The 22,003-nt window shown below is 38.2% G+C and overlaps 1 protein-coding gene across 4 annotated transcripts in view; it reads left to right on the forward strand.

Annotated features, from left to right (window-relative positions):
* The window catches only part of LOC134336513 (alpha-1,6-mannosylglycoprotein 6-beta-N-acetylglucosaminyltransferase B), a 930,404-nt gene that overhangs the window by 826,431 nt on the left and 81,970 nt on the right, over positions 1 to 22,003 (forward strand). For all 4 annotated transcript variants that reach the window (XM_063030783.1, XM_063030786.1, XM_063030785.1 and 1 more), the window contains one exon: positions 13,731 to 13,861. In XM_063030783.1, coding sequence (XP_062886853.1) covers positions 13,731 to 13,861 — 131 coding nt within the window. The remainder of the gene's footprint in view (positions 1 to 13,730; positions 13,862 to 22,003) is intronic.

Consider the following 22,003-nt stretch of genomic DNA (forward strand, 5'->3'; position numbering starts at 1 on the left):
ATTCTGCCATTCTTCCTGCAGGTACCATTGATCTTTTACGAGAGAAAATCTGCAGATGCTGGAAATTCAAGCAACGCACACTAAAACGCTGGAGGAACTCAGCAGGCCAGGCAGCATCTATGGAAAAGAGTAAACAGTCAACAGTTGACTGTTTACTGTTTTCCATAGATGCTGCCTCCCTGCTGAATTCCTCCAATATTTTGTGTGTGTTTCTATTGAGCTTTTAAACGCCCCACATAAAATATGTAATACTGCCATAAAGGCTATTGTCTCTCAGATTTGTTTTAATTAAAGTTCAACTGCTTGATATGTGCGTAGTGTTAATATATTCTGATATACTGTGTAATCAGAAGTTACTTTCTTCCGTTCAGGAGTTGTGAAATAAGGAAGGATTTGTTTGTTTTATAAATGCAGTGAACTCCGGGCTCATGTCAAGCAAAGAGCCAAAATAAAAGGGGGAGAAAAGGAGAACTAAAGTTGTTGTAATGAGCATCCATCACCTTTTCCTCAAATAATCTTTGCTGTGAGAATTTGAGAATCATCCGAACAGATGGTACTGGGGAAATAGTTGCTACCAGGTGGTCAATGGTGGCAACTTTTAACTTGCATAGCTCATTTCAAACAGCGCTGCCTGCAGTTCATCTTGCTTTAGGTCTTACGTATCTTTCAATACTGTTCTCACAGACCATTCATGGCTTTATTTTATTCATTTCCCCAAAATGACAATTTCAATATCCTCATCTTTATTAGTTTGTCCAAAGCTTTCGTGCACCCTACCTTTTAAATGTATTCCAGCCATATGATTTTATGTGTACTCACTTGTTGATCTTACTGATATATCTTACACTATCATCTTACTGATATACGTGCATTTACTCTCCTATAACACTTCCAATAATGTCTTTCTGAGAAACCCATCTGTTCCATAGTGCCTGCCAGGGTATGGCTTCAAACTGTGAAAAGACGTTTGATGTTGTGGTCCTTGTAAAGTGCTATCTGTGAGTTTCTTTTTCTGTTGATGCATATAAACAAATGAGGCTTTTTCTTCTTCATAAATTTTCATTATCAAACATAATGGCTGAACAGAGGAGCACTTTCAGTAATAGACTAAGACAACTGTGCTGCTCCAGGGAGTGCTATATGAGGGCATTCTTACTCTCAGCTATTAGGCTCTATAATGAGTAAACCTATTGCCAGGGAAGTGATGACCTCCTTCCTGTTAGACTGTTATTAACCTCTGTTAACCAGAGCTCTCTCTGTATAGCACACTCTGTGTGATATTGTGCAACACTACCATCACTTCTTATCTGGACGGTATGCATGTGCACCCGTTACTGTATAATATTATGGTATTTCTTGCATCTTATCAGTGTGAACTTGGAAATCTTGTAATCTTTGACTTGTAAATCTTGTACACTTATTTTTAAGGTAACTTATCTTACTTTACTAATATTTGTATATCTGTGCACTTGTAATGCTACTGAGACACTGTAATTTCCTTTGGGATCAATAAAATATCTATCTATCTATAAGAGATGGACAGAGGATTAGGCCATTCCCATACATGCTTTATCATTCAATAAGATGATGACTGATCCTCAATGCTCCTCTTTAGTTTTATTTTATTTTTCCATTTGGCTATACAGCATGGAGTAGGCCCTTTCAGCCCTTTGAGCCATGCTGCCCAGCAACCCCCGACAAACCTGATTAGCCCTAGCCTGATCACGGGACAATTTACAATGATCAATTAGCGTAACTGTTATGTCTTTGGAATAGTGGGAGGAAATCACATCACCTGTGGAAAACCCATGCATTCCAGGGGGAGGATGTACAGAGACAGAATCGAACTCCAAACTTCAGAGTGCCACGAGCTGTAATAGTGGTGCCCTAACCACAACTTCCGGTTACACATCATTTCAACTCTCCTACTCCTTCTCACTGACCTATCTGTTTTTGGCCTCTTCCATTGCTACAGAGAGGCCAAGCACAAAAGGGAAGATCAATATCTCTGAATCTGCTTGTGTAACTTACCATCAAGCGGTTTGAAATCGATTTTTTTTTTTGCATTTTATGATAATCTACAATCCCAGTGTGGATTACCACATGCACTCAACTGTTTACTTATTTTTCTTCTCCCTATGTTCGCCTTCCCACCTCCTTTCTCTTATCTTTTTCCATCTGCCCATCATCCCTTCCCATCTGGTTCTACCTATCACCTACCAGCTTCTGTTCCAGCTGTTGTATACAGGCAGCCTTTCCTCTTCCCTCTCGGTCCCAATGCAGGGACGCAATCCAAAACGTTGGCTTATAGCTTTTGCCTCTGCAGATACTGCTGGACCTTTTGAGTTCTTCCATCATTCTGTTTTCTTTTTTTCCTAACTCCAAATTCTTGATTCCTTAATATCTAGAAATCTACTTGAGTATTAGCAACTAAGCCTCCAGAGTCCAACTTGGGTAGTAATTTCCACAGACAGATGTATTTCAATGATCTCAAATTTGATCTTGTAAGCAGAAGCTTCAGGAACATCTGTGGCCACAGATATGCCATGTCGTATTTTTGGCAGATTAAAAGGAAATCCGACTCCGCATACCTCATAGAGCACAAAACTGTTGTGTGGTATTTGGAGAATGAAGACATCAAAAGTTCTTTTTTCTGAAGCAAAACTCTGATGAAATTAAGTCACCAGTATTGTTATTCCAGCTGAGGTACCACTGTGAATCAGATTTTAAAATTGGAAAAGTGATTTAACTTGCCACTAAAATATACAAAGAATAGAACAATTCAAGTGGAAAACATGAACACCTTTTCAGAATTTCCATACTTAGAGTTTTCCAAACTGGTAACATGATTTTTCTTCCTGTACATTGCTAATATAGCATATTACAATGCATCTGTTAAACAGCACTCCTCTGAGCCCTGCCACTCACTGTTTGGCCTCCCAAAGTGCAACACCTCGAACTTCTCTACATTAACTTCCATCTGCCATTTTTCATCCAATTTTTCCAGCTTGTCTAGATCTCACTGCAAGCTCTGATAATCTTCCTTGCTGTCCACAATATCCCAAATCTTGCTGTCACCTTCAAATTTGCTGATGCAGTTAACCACATTATCATCCAGATCATTGATATAGATGATGAAAAGCAACAGACCCAGCACTGATCCCTGTGGCACAATGCTAGTCATCGGCCTCCAGTCACAGAGGCAACCATCTACTAACACTCTCTGGCTTATCCTCCAAAGCTAATGTCTAAACCAATTTACTTCCTCATCTTGAATACCAAAGGACTGAACCTTCTTGACCAACCCCACCCCCCATGCAGGACTTTGTTAAAGGCCTTGCTAAAGTCCATGTAGACAATATCCACCGCTTTGCCTTCATTGACTTTGCTGGTAACTTTCTCAAAAGACTCTATGAGATTGGTGAGATATGACCTACCATGCACAAAGCTATGCTGACTATCCCTAATCAGTCCCTATCTATCCCCCAAACACATATATCCAGTCCCTTAGAAAAACTTCCAATAATTTACCCACTACTTAATATCAGGCTTACCAGCCTATAATTTCCTGGTTTATTCCTAGAGTCTTTTTTAAACAACAGAACAACATTAGTTATGTTCCAATCCTCTGGAACCTCACAATCCAACCACAAACTGTTCCAGCTGCTACCATCTGGGAAACGGTACCACAACATTAAAGCCAGGATCAACAGGCTCCAGGACAGCTTCTTCCACCCAGTCATCAGATTGATTAATTCACGTTGATACAACTGTATTTCTATGCTATATTGACTGTCCTGTTCTACATACTATTTTTTACAAATTACTATAATTAACACATTGCACATTTAGATGGCGACGTCACATAGAGATTTTTACTCCTCATATATATGAAGGATGTAAGAAATAAAGTCAATTCAATTCTATTCACCCTTGGCTAAAAACATTTTAAATAACTCTGCCGAGGCCCCTACAATTTCTGCACTAGCCTTCCACAGGAACAATTTGTCAGGCCCTCAAAGTTCAAAGTAAATTTATTATCAAAGTACACATATGTCACATATGACACATATATCACCCTGGTTTATTAATTTTCTTCTGGGCATTCATAGTAAATAGAAAGAAACACAATAGAATCAATGAAAAATCGCACAGGACAGAGACAGACAAATAACCAATGTGCAAAGGACAACAATACTATTCAAATACAAAAAGAAAAGAAAAAAATAAGAAAACTAATGAATAAATAAACAAATGTTGGCAGCATGAATTGTAGAGTCCTTTAAAGGGAATCTATTCAGCCAGATTCTCCATCTCCCTCCTGTATGCTGATTCGGCCCACAATAGTAGTGGGATCAGCAAACTTAAATATGGCATTGGATCCGTGCATAGCCTCACAGTCATAAGTATAAAGTGAGTAGAGCCGGGAGCTAAGCATGCAGCACCTGCGCTGATGGTAGTTGTGGAGAAGATGTTGTTGCCATTCTGAACTGACTAGAGTCTGCAAGTGAGGAAATCAAGGATCCAGTTGCACACGGGGGTATTAAAGCCTAGGTCTTGGAGCTTATTGATTAGTTTTGAGGGGATGATAATATTGAATGCGGAGCTGGAGTCAATGCAGAGCATCCTGATGTATGAATCTTCACTTTCCTGAAGCTGCAGAGCTGAGTGGAGAACCGATGAAAAGGCATCTGATGTTGACCTGTTGTGACAGTAGGCAAATTGGAGCAGATCCAAGTTGCTGCTTAGGCAGGAGTAAAGATGCTTCATTACCAACGACTCAAACCACTTCATCACAGTGGAGGTGAGAGCTACTGGACGATAGTCATTGAGGCGGATTACTAAATGGGCACCGGTACAACTGAAGCCTGCCTGAAGCAGGTGGGTACCTCAGACTGCTGAAGTGAGAGGTTAAAGATATCAGTGAACACCCCAGCCAGTGGAAAGGCATGGGTTTTCAGTACTCGGCCAGGTACACAGTCTGGGCTGGATGCTTTCTATAGGTTCACACTCCTGAAGGATGCTCTCACATTGGCCATAGAGCCTGAAATCACAGGACCATTGGGGGCAGTGGGAGTTCGTGAAGGTGCCTCCATATTTTGACAGTCAAAATAAGCATAAAAGGCATTGAGCTCATCTGGGAGAGAAAACTTGTTGCCATTTGTTTTCACTTTGTATGAAGTGATAGCATTCAAGCCCTGCCACAACTCCTGAGCATCCTTCAGTGATTCAAGTTTGGTCCAGAAATCCCACTTTATATGTAAGATGGCTTTCCAGAGATTGTGCCTGGGCCTCTTGTATCTTACTTGGTCACCAGGCCTGAATGCCACTGATCAGGCCCACAGCAGATTATGGATCTCTTGGTTCATCAAGGTCTTCTGGTTGGGGAGGAGTCTAAATGATTTTGTGGGGACACACTTATTCACAACTGTCTTTATAAAGTCCGTGTTAACGGTGCATACTTATTCAGAATCTCTGATGCATCCTTCATTGTGGCCCAGTTCACCGACTCGAAGCAATTCCGTAGCCACTCCTTTGCCTCCCACAACCCTCTCTTTGTTGTTCTTACTTCTAGAGCCTTGTTCTTTAGCCTCTGCCTGTATGCAGATAGGAGGTGGACAGCCAGATGATCACATATCCTGAAATTAGGTTTAGGGATTGAATGATAGGCATTTCTAATTGTAGTATAACAGTAGTCAAGTGTGTTAGGATCCCTTGTGCTGTCGGTGATATGGTGATGATAAATGGGCAGAGATTTCTTCAAACAAGCCTGTTTGAAGTCCCCAATAATGATTTTAACGGCCCTAGGGATTCATCCATCCCTAATTTGCCTCAAGACAGCAAACACCTCCTCCTCTGTAACCTTTGTATTGTCCATGACCTCAGAACTGCTTTACCTCACATCTATACACACCCATACCCGAGTACAGATACAAAATTCCATTTTAAGATCTCCCCTATCTCTTTCAGCTCCATGCACAGATAACCACTGCGATCTTCCAGAAGACTAATTTTGTCCCTTGCTATCCTTTTCCTCAAGATATACAGGTATGTGTTGCTTAACGACCACGATACGTTCCGTGAAATCGGACGTTATGTGATTTGGACGTTGTGCCAACACCATATTATATACTTAGCAAACCTATATGGAGTACTGTAGTATATCTGTATTGACTAAATCCATGTCATTAGCAATTTCTAGGTATCCAGTATAGGCCCCTCTCACATTTTCGTGAGCCTTGTAGTTTTCAGTGAAGACAATCTTTTGTTTTTCTTTGTTTTTCAGGATCGTCGTGATTGTTCAGTGCGACATGCCTAAATCCTGAGCAATGGCATTCACTGGTTTTCCACCTTCATATTGTTTAATAATCTTTTGTTTCACTTCCAAATCAACACTTTTCTTTTGCCTCTTGCTGCTGCTCTCACTAGGAGTGGTTTTGCTGCATTTGGAAGCCATGTTGCACTTTACAGTAATATTTTCGAAAGAAAATTAAACAGAGAGATAACGCTACTACATTCGAGACGCGCAATACATGAGATTGGTTACGTCGGCTACATCACGTTCTCCAATCGGGACTATGGATGTATATGCGATCAGACGTTGTCCAAATGGACATTAAGCGGGGCACACCTGTATTTGTAGAATCCATTTTGGATTCTTCTTCACCTTGTCTGCTTAGGCAAACTCATGCCTTCTTTTAGCCCTCCTGATTTCCTTCTTAAGTGGTCTCTTGTATTTCTTATACACCTCAAGTATCTCATTTGCTCCTTCCTGCCTATACCTGCAGTGCACCTCATTCTTTATCTTAACCAAGGCCTCAATATCTTTCAAAAATCAAAGTTCTTTAAATCAATTTTGCTTGTCTTTTATTCGGACAGGAACATACAAACTTTGTACTCTCAAAATTTAATTTTTAATGCTTCCCACTTACCAAGTACACCTTTCCTATAAAATATGTTATCCCCATCCAAATTTGCCAGATCTTTTCTAATACCTTCAAAATTGCCCTTTATCCAATTTAGAATCTCAACCCAAGGACTAGACCTATCCTTCTCCATAATTACCTTAAAACCAGTGCATTATGATGTAAATTGTTCCCCTACACAAAATCTGTCACCTGCCCTGTCTCATTTCCCCAGCAGGAGATCTAGTATCAGACTCTCTCTACTTGGGGCTTCAATGTACCGATTAAGGAAGCTTCTCCGAAACCATTCGACAAACTCTATCCCATCCAGCCCTTTTACAGTATGGGGTCCCTGTCAATATGTGGAAAGTTAAAATCACCTACTAACACCACCTTATGTTTCTTGCAACAGTCTGCAATCTCCCTACAAATTTGCTCCTCTAATCCCCATGACTGTCAAGTGATCTACAATATAATCCCATTTACGTGGTCATCCCATTCTTATTCTGCATTTCGACCCATATTACCTCAGTAGATGAGCACTTCCATGACATTTCCCTGACTAGTAATGCCACTCCTCTCCTTTTAATCCTTCCCACTCTGTCACTTCTAAAACAATGGTACTCTGGAACACTGAACTGCCCCTCCCACCCCTTCTGCAACCAAGTCTCATTAATGCTACAAAGTCATAATTCCACGTTCTGATTCATGTCCGAAGCACATTCGCCTTTCCCACAATACTCCTTGCATTAAAGTATAGACAACTCAGAACATTAGTCCCAATGTTGAAACCTCTCAATTCCTGCCTTTGTATCTAGGTTTAACAACATCTTTCCCCACAACCACTCCACTGGTACTCTGGTTCTCACCATCCGCTACTCTTGATTATTTTGTGGACAATTGGTCGAGTTACCCCTCATATGTAGTGTAAATGCCAACATTTCTGCAGTGTCTTCCCAGGTCAAATTCTGAGAGATTCCTTGCAAAATCTGTTAATTCTATAAATCATCTGACTAAGTCAAGAGAACCAAGATATTTAAATTTTCTATGCAAAAATGCTATTCTGGGATACCACTGGCCTGCAGAATTTTGCACAGTTAAAAATGTCCAAAACCTGTAATGCAGCATTGCTAAATTCCTCAGAATGTTGTAGCATGAATTAACAAACTCTTTCAAGGGGTTCATAGCCAGTTACTACCTGAGTTGATTCTGCTTTTTAAAAAGAGTTGCTTTTCTCTTCCGTCTCCATTTTCTCAACTGGAGCCTCTACAGACCCCTGTGGCATTTTGCTTTTGAAATTTGACTTATTGTTTTTTTTTAAACAGTGAATGTAAGAAGGAATAATGGAAAGAGGCCAGGCTATGTACACAAAACTATAGCATCTAATCAATAATAGTTCCAACGGAAATTCAATTCAACTGTAATTCCATATAAGTTTTCGTACAGTAAAAGAGTTTTGTGTAGCTTTCAACAACCTGTAGATAGCTTGGGGGAAATTAGAATAGTTCAGAGGGAAATTTCAGTATTTCAAGATTCACAGCTTTTGTTTTACCTTCTCTATCTTCATCGTGGCATGTTAAGTTTCATAGCAGCAGCTGAAAGATCCATCGAGTGGATTATCAGTGGTTGTATGAGGAAGTAGTGTAGATGCTGCCTTATAAATATAACAATGCATGGAAGAATACAAAGATAAAATAATTCAAAGAACTGACCATTTTTGCTGCTGTCGAAGAGATTGTGTAACTTATTTAAGTGGGCTCTTAGGCTTCTGGGCTTCATTTAGCAACTACATATATCTGCCTGTGGCAACAATGAACAGAGCAATCTACTGTAAATAAGACTTACAAATCAATAAATCTTGTCAGTTCTGCATCAATTTGTGGAGCAAACTTGTTGTGATGCCAACCTTCTGTTTCCTAATTGTTCACATTTTCCCAAAGAAGCATGCAAAATCCCTTTCCATAGTATGAAGGTTAGATGTTTAAAAGTCAGTTTCTATTCAGTCTATTGCATGCATTAACATCTGTACTTCAAAATCTGTAAAAACATTGAGTTTAATCAAAACTAGCTCCAGTCTAAAATGGCTGGGCTCTTCATTACGTCAGTTATATATTTGCAGCCTTTATTAGAAGTTGTATGAGGAACAGAGCTACTTATATCCACTTCCATTTCAGTGCAATGGGGTGAACAATTCCTAACTGTCTGGTTTTTGGAAATGAGAATTTTTTAGTGGCCATTCCTTGAATGAAGACTCCACCTTAAAAGGGTTGCCCAACACATGGGATTAAACACAGATACATTGCTATTTTAATATAATCATTTGCTGAATCCATTATTAAGTGAAGGTTCTACTTATCTGCTACTTTATGCTATCATAAATCACTGTTAAAATACTCTAACATACATATATCTTTTTCTTTTGATGAAACCTTGATATTTGCAAATCCAGCACAAATTATAATCATGATGTGGACTAGAAACAAAGGTCAATAGAATATACTCAACAGATAATATCTTCATGAAGTATTAAATGTATTCCTCAGTAAAAAGATTACTTCTCTAAATGATGACTAAGATTGATGAGGGCTAGCTTAAACAAAGCTTTGGAATTTAAGTTTGTGAGAGAAGATGTATTCGAAAACGTTAGCAGGATCTAAAACCTGTAAAAATTCTTGCAAATAAATTGTTGATTCTCTAGGGAGGTAGGAAATGATTACATTGTTATTTAGTTGTCATCTAGTGTTACGGGACAATCTGTCGTCTGTTTATTATTAATACCTGCAGCAAGACAAAAGTGCCTCAAAAAGTATCAACTCATCTGACAGAGTAATGGCATTGAGCATTACTGTTACTGCTGGTAATAAATTATTTAAGCTTCCTGTGCTGGACATTGCTGTGGAAGGAATTACTGCCGTTATGATGGTGATTGGTTTAGTTGATAGACTGAAAGTGAACATTAAAATCAGAAGGGCAGATACAGATTAATTTATTTATCACAAGTACATTGAAACATAGAGTGAAATGTACCATTTGCATGAACAAATGACACAACAAAATGATGAGCTGCGGGCAGCCTGCACGTATCTCCACACATTCCTGGACCAACATTGCATGTTCTCAATGTTCAGCAGAATACAGGCAACAACAACAACAACAAAACATGCCCCAAAAGTGATCATAATGCTATCTTTATTATCGACCCACTGAATAGTTTCTCCTATCCTCTCCTTCAGAAGAATTTATCCCAGTTGAAGGTTAAACCACTGAATTCAAGTGGTCAATTCCCCTTTCATTATTTTATATTTCTTATGTACACTCAGCGGTCACTTTATTTTTTAGCTACTCTACCTAATAAAGGGGTCATTGTGTGTATATTTGTGGTCTTCTGTTCCTATAGCCCATCCACTTCAGACTTCAATGAGTTGTGCATTCAGAGATGCTCTTCTGCACACATCACTTTTGTAATGTGTGGTTATTTGAATTACTGTCGCCTTTCCTGTCAGCTTGAACCAGTCTTACCATCTTCCTCTAACATCTCTCGTTAACAAGGTGTTTTCACCCACACAACTACCGCTCACTGTATTTTTTTTTGCACCATTCTCTGTAAACTCTAGAGTAGAGATTCACAATCTGGGTTCCACAAACCCCCTTGGTAGGGGTCCATACATTAAAAAGGTTGGGAGCCCCTGCTCTAGAGACTGTTATGCATGAAAAAAGTCCAGGAGAGCAGCAGTTTCTGAGATACTCAAAAGACCCCGTCTGGCACCAACAGTCATTCCACAGCTAAAGTCACTTAGATCACATTTTTGCCCTGTTCCGATGTTTGGTCTGAACAATAGTTGAACCTCTTGACCAAGTCTGCATGCTTTGATGCATTGAGTTGATGCCACATGATTAGCTGATTAGATATTTGTATTAACGAGCAAGCATACAGGTATACTGAGTGGCCACTGAGTGTATTTTATAATGGTACGGCAAGTTAATAATAAAGTTGGTGTTCCAACTATGTGGACATATCTGAACCACACAATAATCCTGTCTGAGGAATCATTTTGAGGTTTTTTTTCTGTGTGGTATATATTGCATTGAAATTCAATTCTGACACTGATACTATGGCCAGAGGGGAAAGAACTGAGTGGCTCCAAAGTTGGTCTCAATCAATTTTCAGTGTTTCCAACATCAGACAGGAAAGAGAATATCTGGGCTATTGATTAGACCAACTCTTCCATTTTCATTTATCAATTCATGCAATGTGGAAATCAACGAAAAGGTTGAATTTTTATTATCTACCTATAATTGGCCACTCAACTGAAGTGAATTCCTTGCTATATTTGAGAAGACAGCTAAGAGTCATTGTCATTAGTATTAGTATATCAGCATTCTAAACCAAGAGAGGTATGAAAGGCATGTGAATCAGGTGGATTTACTCTAAAACTCAGTAGTTTCATGCTCACCATATTGATACTAAATTTGTATTCACATTTAGTTAATTCCTGACTGAGATGGTGGTATTTACCTTCAGGTTTTGATACTTGCCCAGTAATATATTCATATTAGCCTTTTGTTTGAATATGTATTTGAGAGGCAATTCTACTTCAATTTAAAATTGTGGCTTTTGTGATATGCACTTGCCAGCATTTCTTATTTCTGTTCACAGTCCCATCTGAAACTAAAAGGATATGACTAATAGGTCAAGTGAGCACAAAAAGCTCTGTCATAATCTAGGAGTAATATGTGTGTTTTGTACAGGAATTTTTACTGTCGTAGAACAGCTGATAAAATACTTCTACTCTTTTCTCGATCCAGTTAACAGAGGCACGGAACACATGTACTGTAATTAGCCCATTTCTTGCACATGTCTGTTAAGAGATGCCACATTCATACATAATTTTAGTGACCAAGCAACTCCCTGTGAGATTCAATGCTGTAGTATTTACATGCTTCATTGTGACATATGAGTGACAACTGGAAGACAGATGATGGAAATGAAGTTGAAATGTCCTATAGTGTAGTACAATGGAGACGTAAGAGACTGCAGATTCTGGAATCCAGACCTGATGCAGGATGTTGACACAAAACATCAACAGTTCTTCCCCCACCTCCCCCCCACCCCAAACTCTCCAAACACCCACCCCACCCGTAGATGCTGCTCAACCCACTAAGTTGCTGCAGCAGATTTTTACCTCATAAGCTGCCCTGATGGTCTTCCAATAACCTTCAGAGGACTGTTCCGGCATTTCAAAATGATTTTTGAAATAAAATTAATAAAATATTTTAAAATGCCACACTCAACTTGCATAAGTTCATAAGAAAGTTAATATTAATTTACAGATCACTTGCCTTCACTTTTTTTAAGCTCTGACTGCATAAAGCTGAGGAAGTAGATTCAATGGATGATCTGAACCATCAGCTCAGTACCTTATGTTTCTCACGTAACAGCTTTGATTGGTCAAATAAACTTGTCCAGACTTCCAGACAAACCTGTTGGATATTTAATATGATTTAGTTATTCAAATAAACTTAAAATCCTGGTGTTCTACAGCACAGCAACAGTCACTTCAGTCCAACGTGTATCCTCATGCAGTATAAAAATAATGATGACTTTATATCTTTGGCAAAATAATGCAGACGCTGGAATGTAGAATAGGATTAGAAAATACTGTAAGTACTCAGCAGAACTTATTGATATAAAGACATCAACATGAAATACTCAGTCTTTTATTTTGTCCATATGCATTGCTTGAGTTATTCTTTCCAATATTTTCAGTTGTAATTAATTTTTTGGAATTGATTATTTAAAAATGCATGGAATGTATTTTTTGGCATGAAAAAATGCGGAAGTTATATTTTACCAATCAACATAAAAATACATATACCTCTGTGAAAAAAGGTGTAAAATAAAAGGCAGATTCCACCAAATAAAATGGAAAAAACAACTCAGCCTGTCAGGTAACACCTGTGGACAGAGAAACATTAGCCTTTCAAGTCCATGGCCCTTCATCAGAACTCACACCAGAAAGGAAAATAAGTCATCTATTGCAGCACCAAATGTAGTGAAGAATAAAGTGTAACCATGGACCACGAGACCTTTGAGATGAAATGAGTCAGTGTTGTTGCAGAGAGAGCATGTATGTGCCAATGCAAGACATAATGCATAAACTCAGGCGGTAATGAGATTAGTCTCAAAAAATGCGATAGAGTTTGACCATACATTAATCTTCAGTGGGTCCAAATTGTGAGTGGTGTTGTTTGAGTAGAAATCCACATAAGACGAATTTGATATATTGACATTTGCTAAGGAAAGTAACGTAGCAATAAGAGTAAGATTTGGTTAACACCTTACAGAAAAATACAGGGAAAAGAGAAACTATTGAGGGTGAATAAGGCAAAAGGGACAGACAAAAGTCTTGTCAGACACCACAGGAGAAGGTTGACATTCCTGGAAGGGAAGAGGTAATCAATTATGCAATAAGTGAAAATATAAAAAAATCTGCAGATGCTGAATATCCGAAGTAAAATCAAATAATGCAAGAAACATCGATAGGTTACACAGGATACTTAGAAAGACCTGAAACATTAAATAATTTGCTATCTGATGTGTTGTGTTCTTCTAGCATTTTCTGTTTTAGTTTCAGACTTCTTGCACCTGCAGTTTTTCAATACAAAGAATGAACATTCTTGTCTTAACTGCAATTTTATGAGAAAATTATTAAAAAATTAGATAATCTTGTAAATTGTCTTTTTTTTCATTGTTTTGTTTCAACATATTTTTAAGATCTGTACATCTGCTGTTTAATAGAATGTGTGTAATTTGTCTCCTGATAGCACATAGTCCTGACAATTCATTCATGGGTTTTGTTGCTGAGATACTGAATGAGACTGAAAAAGAGGCGATCCAATCAAGCAAGGTCAACAACATGGCAGTTGTCTATGGAAAAGATCCTAATATGTGGAAGGTAGGAGAAATGTATTATTACTTTATGATAAGTGTATTGCTCTCATGTGTAGTCTGCAAGATTCTAATCCCAAAAGTTTAAAACAGGAGAAAATACCTTCAACCCAAAACTGAACGGATGCAATTCTTTTTTTTTAATTTATCTTCCAATGAATTCCATCATCAAACAAACATCTCCACAAGATGCACCCCAGACGGATGCAATTCTATAAATAGTCAATAATGGATTCTTCTTAAAATTTAATTCCAGAATTCCAAGCTAGGATCTCACTTGTTCTTTCCTTAATGATAATGCACTTTACTGAATTATGTTTCTACACCAGTGTTTGTGTTTCCGATTTTCCAGGTAATTCCATACTCTTCAGCTCTACCTATTCCCCTTCAACTTGAGCTGGCAGTTTAAATGAGCACATTACTAAGCAACCAAAAATATTACTTCACAATAGGTATAAAGTACCTTTTAATAGTCATTTGTTCAAAAATTGGGATGTTTAACATGAATTACTTGGATCCTTTGAGTGCAATAGGAGCTCCAATGGATGTTTTGTGCACTTATGCGCTGATTGTCCTGTTGTTTGGGGAGGTGGATGGAGATACAAAGGAGGTACAACACATGCCTTCCCTCCGCCTGCCTGCAGGTCACCCTTGGGCAAGGTGTAGCACCTGCTTAGCTCCCTGATCAGGGCTATGTGAGGCCATGGAAGCAAGTGCTGGATGGTTGTATGAGCAGCTAGTGCATATCACAAGTCAAGGTTATGTAACCACTGATGCCAGGCAGACAATCTCTGAAGAGTATTGATAATGGCTGGGGTTACCCATCTTGTATGAAAGAAGAAGGCAATGGCAAACCACATCTGTAGAAACATCTTCCAAGAACAATCATGGTCGTACAGATGGAAGCAATGATTTCCCACGTCATACGAAATGGCACATAGTGATGATGATGATGATGCCGTGTTGATGAGAGGATAACACCTGCGATGTGAACATCTGAAAGAGTGTGGACAATGACTTGAGTTATGATCATCTGCAGATTTGACAACAAAAGTGCCATTTTAAGCTCAAAGTTATGATAAGTGCCCTCTCTTAACCTTACGTGGTTGAATTATCATTAACAGAATGCAATCCTTTATCTCAGACGTTTTTTTGAACTGGTTATCCACCACTTGCAACAAAGTGATGATTTCTGTTGAAAAAAAATTGTATCAGTGGACATTCCCTGTGAAATAAAGCACTGGTGTGTGAATTAGCAGTAGACACATAGTAAAGAACATACTGAAAGAGAAATGAGAAGGAAAGGAGGAAGTTCTTGCAGCAGCAGGTTATATCAGCCCAGAGAACAATTCTCCAACCTGGAGAACAATGAGGATCAGTACATAAGAACCAATTTCACAGCAAAGATGTCCTCTGACATTTGTTGCAGCAATAAATGCCACCTCAGTGTAGAACAAGCCATGCGTTCTCAGTTGTTATCAAGGTCACTGTAGAAATTAACTTGGGTAGCTGGATCCTTTCAGGATGGGAATACTTACAATTCCTCAAAATTACCCATCCATAATCACGTATGGGAGATCACTGAGACTTTGTGTTCAGGATGTCTAATGTATTTCTATTCCAGAGTAATATTCAGCACAAAATACATACTTTGAAAGCTGTACTCATTTGTGATATTGTAGTCAGAGCTACTGCAGTTATTAATCACACATTTTTATAACTCCCCATATTCCTATTACATATATATATTAAGCTCTCGATTCTTTATTTGTTTTTTGAATGTGGCTGTTGCAGGAAACTGCAATAGTTGACTGTCACTACTTAACATGATGTGAATTGTGACTGCTGCAGTTCTTCTATAGTATCCTCATGTGATGAGGGTATGAGGACCTGAACAGAGCAGATGCTGTTCCTATGAACTTGCTTCTTTGTCATGAAGAGGGGATGTGCAGCCAGAAAATGTTATTTGAAATAAGCATATAGAGTTTCTACCTGTGCGGCGTAGTGGAAAGGAGTAGGTAATGAATGCATCTACAATTAACCACACTGCTTTACCCATATGACACTGAATTTTTGAATATTCATCAACTGCATCTTTCAGGTAAAGTGACACCACTCACTTGTCTTGTAAACCACAGGTTGCATTAAGTAGTTAAGAAGGGACCAGTTTGTTGCTACATTGCCAATCTCTGCCTTGTCTGTGTGAGATACATCAGTTGTGCTTTAGAAGCAGTATCAACATGTTATAGGTCTCTTACCCAATTACTGTATTCTACTATGTGCTTATATAACCTATTATAAATGATGCTAATTCAAACAACTATGAAATTAATCATTAGCATCTACAGTAATTCAAAATTTGTTAATAGTTAATGTAATTACTTATGCTCTTTGCTTTGCATTCATAATTAAATATGTCAATCAAACTGTGTCATAACTGATTAAATTTTAATTTTAATGTGTTCATAAATTATTAATTAAAATACAAACATTCAAATGATGAAATATTTATTTCCATGTATCCCTCTGTAATTCTAGTAGAAAATTTTAAAATCTGCAGAATCCAGATAGCCGGAACAAAAACAGAAAATGTTGGAGTCACTCAGTAGCTCAGGCAGTATGTTTTGACAAAACATTTTCAACCTGAAATGTTAACTTTGTTTTTCTTTCTACAAAAGCTGCCTGATTTGCTGAGTTCCCAGCATTCAGTGCATGTTGTCATCCCTCTCTTCTTCAGTGTTTGCAGCATCTGACTTGAAGCTCATCTGGATTTATTTATTTTGCTTTTAGACGAACCATTCTAGCGATTAATAAAACATTTTCAGCATCAATGTACAGCGTGATTTATTCCATAACATGAGAATTGTCCCCTAGAAGAGAGGAAGATGAATTGGGCAGTGACAGCTGAAACATATTTACATGTTTGAAGTCTTCAATAAATCATTTTATTCGATCTAATTCAATAAATACACAAGCAGGCACAATGTTCTGACTTGTAAGGGATGGCTAGGCAGAATATAAAATCAGTAAGCCTGAGGCAAGATGAGAGGTGAGTTTTGTTTTGTCAGAGGGGCTTATATTTAACACAGAATCACAGGAAACCCAGATAATCTTGTCCGACTGATAGTTGGAAGAATATCTGAAGAGATGTGAAATTAAAGTTACAGGGATGAGAGTGATGGTCAGGGGCAGTTTCAGTGAGGGGTCAAATCAAAATGAAATCGGTGCATTCTTCATGCTTGTTATTAGTGCTGGTTTGCCATTCTGAAATCCAGTGCTCCAAGTTGTAATAGCTTTGTGCTAACCGGTACCCTACTGTGGCGCCCCAATCTGGCTGATTTTATATCATGGAGATAAGAGATTATTTGTGTAAAATGTAATTTCAAATCTCCATATGGATGTACCAAATGTTCTTTATTTGTCACCTAAAACAACATGGAATAATAATGGACTCTCTGCCCACCCAACTGATAGTGGAAATGAGAAATTTCATCCCCTACTGCCCAAAAGACCTTTGGTCATAGACAGTTAGAAATCTTTAAGGTTCATTTGTTTTCTTCTTTCCAAATAAGGGCATTATAATGAAAGAACCAAGGTGAAAACACAGAATTATGATACAGGTCTGCCTTGAGCCAACTGACTGGTGAAATAAGCATAAAGCGTGAATGACCTGTTAACGTTCCTACCTTTCTAATTAATGACTGTGTACAATAGGAATAAATTACAGGTATCAGATTGTCATTATACTGTAGCTAAATCTTTAAAGGAGATCTCCGGAGACAATAAAGCAACACACTGATGCACTAATGGCATCAAGACACGTACTATAATAGATTACCTTTGTAAGATAAATCATTTATACTACTGAGTGGTGACCTAGCCTCTTCTATCAAAATGAATTGGAAACTTCGAGGCCATGTTATTAGGTGGAGTTAATAATAAATATTTTTAAGCACCGGGCTTAGAGAATATTGATAGAACTTGCTGTCTATACTGAAGCGTACATGGTTATACAACATCCCTCTTTCAGTACAAATCTAAGACGTCACTTACAAGAAGCTCTCTGATGACTCTGCAGTGTTTGGGTGTATCAGAGATGGGATGGGCAGAGTACAGAGGACTGGTTAACAAGTTTGTGGAGCGGTGCAGGAGGAATCACCTGCTCCTGAATGTAGCCAAAATCAGAGAGATGGTGATTGATTTGAGGGGGAAGAGGACTGTGACAAGTCCTGTGTACATTCTGGGAGAAGATGTTACAGTAGTGGAGGAGTACAAATACTTGGGTGTTCACCTCAACAACAGACTTGACTGGAAAACCAACACCAAGGCTGTTTACAAGGAGGGGATGAGCAGACCCTATTGTCTAAGGAAGCTGAGATCCTTCAATGAGTGCAGCAAGATGTTGGAGATCTTCTACCAGTCTGTTGTAGTGAGTGGTTTTGCGGCTTTATGTTGGGGGAGCAGCATCAGTGCCGGTGATGCAAAAAGACTAAATAAATTCATCAGAAAGGCTGGATCCGTCCTTGGCTACAACCCAGACTCTTTTGATTTAGTGTTGGAGAGGAGGTCACTAAACAAACTGTTATCCATTATGGACAATCTGGCACATCCTCTCCGTGACCTACTGAATAAGTAGCAGAGCACCCTTTTGAACAGGCTCATTCAGCTCCACTGTCACAAGGATCGTTACAGAAAATCATTCCTTCTAAATGCAATAAGCATATACAACAATTCATATCTGTGCGACAAGAGAACACATCATAGTACAATAGTCTCTGCTTTATTATTTCATACATTATTATTGAACATTGGTAAATTATTTTTGTGTTTATTATTATTCTGTACTTTATTATTACTTAATATTATTTTATATTTATTATTACTTACGTATTATTATTATTGCTAAGTGTGTTTTTAAATGTTGCTGCATAATGAAATACCCATTTGGGATCAAAAAAGTACTACTATTATTATGATTATGATTATTATTATTCACCTCCCAGAATTACAATGTGAATTCAGTCTATCAAGAGGTACAGTAGACCTTCAACATATGACAAATCCAAAATAAAAATGTAGATAGCAGTATCAGTCACTGTACATGGGCTTTTCTAACAATATAAGTGCCTTCAATTTAATTAACCAAGATAGTTTATGAAGAAACTTCCTCACATATGTCTTCTCAGAAATTCATTGTCGTATAATGAAATGCTGCAACATGATGATATGCAGGCTGTGATCTTGTGATCATTGTGGACATTCAATCCCAAAGGAAGCAAGGTAGTTTTTATTGCATCAAATCTTATTTCAATCTTGAAATTCAAAAATCATACATGTAAAATGCTGGAAATGCTCAAATATTTAGCACATCAGGTATGGAAAGAGTTAATGTTTCAGGCTATCAGAACTGGGAAAGATTTAAAGTTCTGATTATACTCAATCAGTTGCTAAATGGCAGTTTATGATACCTATTGCTAAACTCCCAGACTATGTCAAATGAAGAAATTACTAGAAGAATAGAGAAAGTACTCAAGGATGGTCGTATATTCCTCATGAAAAAGAAGATATATCCTCACTAACTCATTGGAATCTTTGGCCCCTGATCACTCAAAGTAGAATAGCTCAAATTTCTATGACTAGACCATAATTACCTTCCACCCTATGGAACTGCTTTAGGAGAAGAAGATGACGCAGAACTCAATTTTAGGGAACCGGGTAGTTATTATGAACTACAATGGAGAGTTCATAACCAGTATCAGCAGAATATCACCAATTTTGTTGCCATGATTCCCAAGACAATTCTTCAAATGTTAGCTGCAAAGCTTCCCGACTCCACCTTTATAAGGTACATTAATCCCAACTGTAGAAAAGTCATTGCCAATGCACTCTTTTTGTCCTCATGACACTTGAGTACCATTTGTCTAATCTAGTGATTGCTTATTACCAGTGGTTTTCATATTTACATTCTGGATAGAGAATTGCAGGTAAATTATAACATTATGGAATGATGATGGGTTATGGTGACGTATGCAGTGGTAAAATTAAATTTTCACCCTTTATCTGAGTGGCAGCACCCTGCTAAAGAGAAGCTTATCGATCTCTTTTAATATTGATAAGATTGATTTAATGTAATGCTTTCTGGTAACACCTTAGCACATGGTGTCTTAGTGGGTCAAGAAAGATGTCACCAGAAAAAGGAAGCTCTCCTTCTGTCCTGCCATTCAAAATCCAGTTGAAATAGAAGTACATAATCTAATGTACTGATCTTGCTCATACTGTCTGGGTTTGCTGCTGTGATACCCAATTTCCTTCTGCTTTCCTGACTGGTTCACAAGGCCAGTGTCTCATGCATCATAATCAAATCAGTTGACCCAGTCTCTGACATTCCCAAAACAAGCATTACAAAGCATTTCAAACAATATTAAATAGAAAAATAATTTTTAAAGATGTTTCGTTTCTGATTTTCTAATTACAATTCAATTAGTATGCTTAAACTTTTGTGTCTAAAGCTTTATTGATCTCATGTTTGGCTTAATAATATTCCATCAGAAATTAACTTTAAAATTGTCATAATAAATCTTGCTAAACTACAGATTAAAGATAATCCTTTCTATTTAAGAGAAAAAGTGGAGGTGGAGCAGTTTGCTGAGCTTCTTTAGTCTGTTCCTTTATTCAATTGGGTCTGATTCTTATCTCCATCTACCTGGCACCAGCCTGTAATAACCTTTCATAACAGAATTCTCAGCCTTTAGGGGAAAAAATAAATTTCCACTACTTCAGTTTGAAAAAAAATGTTTCTTGATATATTTGTTCTAATTTTTGAAGTTTGGCCATTTGGCCTCTTTTCTGGTTATCTTGTTGCCTGACTTTACAACTGCTTTTCTTTCCATCGATACTGACCTCTGACCTTCAAATTTTCTGTCATTACTCTTCAAATATAACACAATCCTTGATTCCTTCCATCTTTGCCAACTATCACCAATCTCCAACATCTTCCACATATTTTCTAGAACTCCAATACTTCATATTACTGATACATCCCTTATGAAAGGTGCAGATAATAATCTCTGTGAGTGTGCCAGAGATACACTCAGTTTTGGGCCATTTCCTGCCTTCCAAATGGGTAACACCAATATCCTCCTCCTATTCCTTTCCACCTCTGCCCCCTCTTTGGTGAATGTGCACTTTTCTATTTACATTGCTTTTCTCCTGTAAAAATCAGGGTCCATATCACAGCCATGCTCAGAGGGGATTTAATGGGGAGCTCATCCACTGAGTCTACTTGGGCAGAAATCAATAATGGGAGAAAGGTGCAATCACTCTGATGGGATTAATACTACAGTACGGGCACCCAATAGCCCATGGACATTGAGGAACAGATATGCAAGCAGATTAGGAAAAGATATGAAAGCAACGGATTGTAGTCGGGGGTGATGTTATGTTTTATAACTCCAAACCTAATGGGAAAAAAACACATGTGAAAGCCAGGGATTAACTCAGATATGATCAGTTTAATTTTGCTTTATGTGAGGCATACACCTATGACGTGATGTGTTTTTGATGATGTGCAGTGTTTGGCTTACAGCAAACATAGCTTTTAGTCTGATGGCCAAAAATCTCAATTTTGGTTTCATCAGACTATTGAACCTTTTTCCAGCTGACTTGAGAGACTCCTACGTGCCTTCTAGCAAATTCGAACTGAGACTTCATGTAAGCTTTTTGTTCAACAGTGGCTTTCTCGTTGCCACTCTGCCATAAAGTTGCATCTGGTGAAGCACCTGATAACAGTCGTTGTATGCACAGTCTCTCCCATCTCACCCACTGAAGCCTGTAACTCCTCCAGAGTTTCATAGGTTCTTTGTTGGCCTTCCTCACTAGTCCCATTCTTGCGTGGTCACTCAGTTTTTGAGGATGGCCTGCTGTAGGCAGACCTACAGCTGTGCCATATTCTTTCCATTTCTTGATGATTAACTTAATTGTCCTCCAAGGGATATTCAGTGACTTGGAAATCTTCTTGTATAAATCTCCTGACCTGTGCTTTTCAATAACCTTTTGATGGAGTTGCTTGGAGTGTTCTTTTGTCTTCGTGGTGTAGTTTTTGCCAGGATACTGACTCTTCAGCAGTTGGACCTTCCAGATACAGGTGTAT

The sequence above is a fragment of the Mobula hypostoma genome, chromosome 22 (genome assembly GCF_963921235.1).
Source record: "Mobula hypostoma chromosome 22, sMobHyp1.1, whole genome shotgun sequence".
NCBI lineage: Eukaryota > Metazoa > Chordata > Chondrichthyes > Myliobatiformes > Myliobatidae > Mobula > Mobula hypostoma.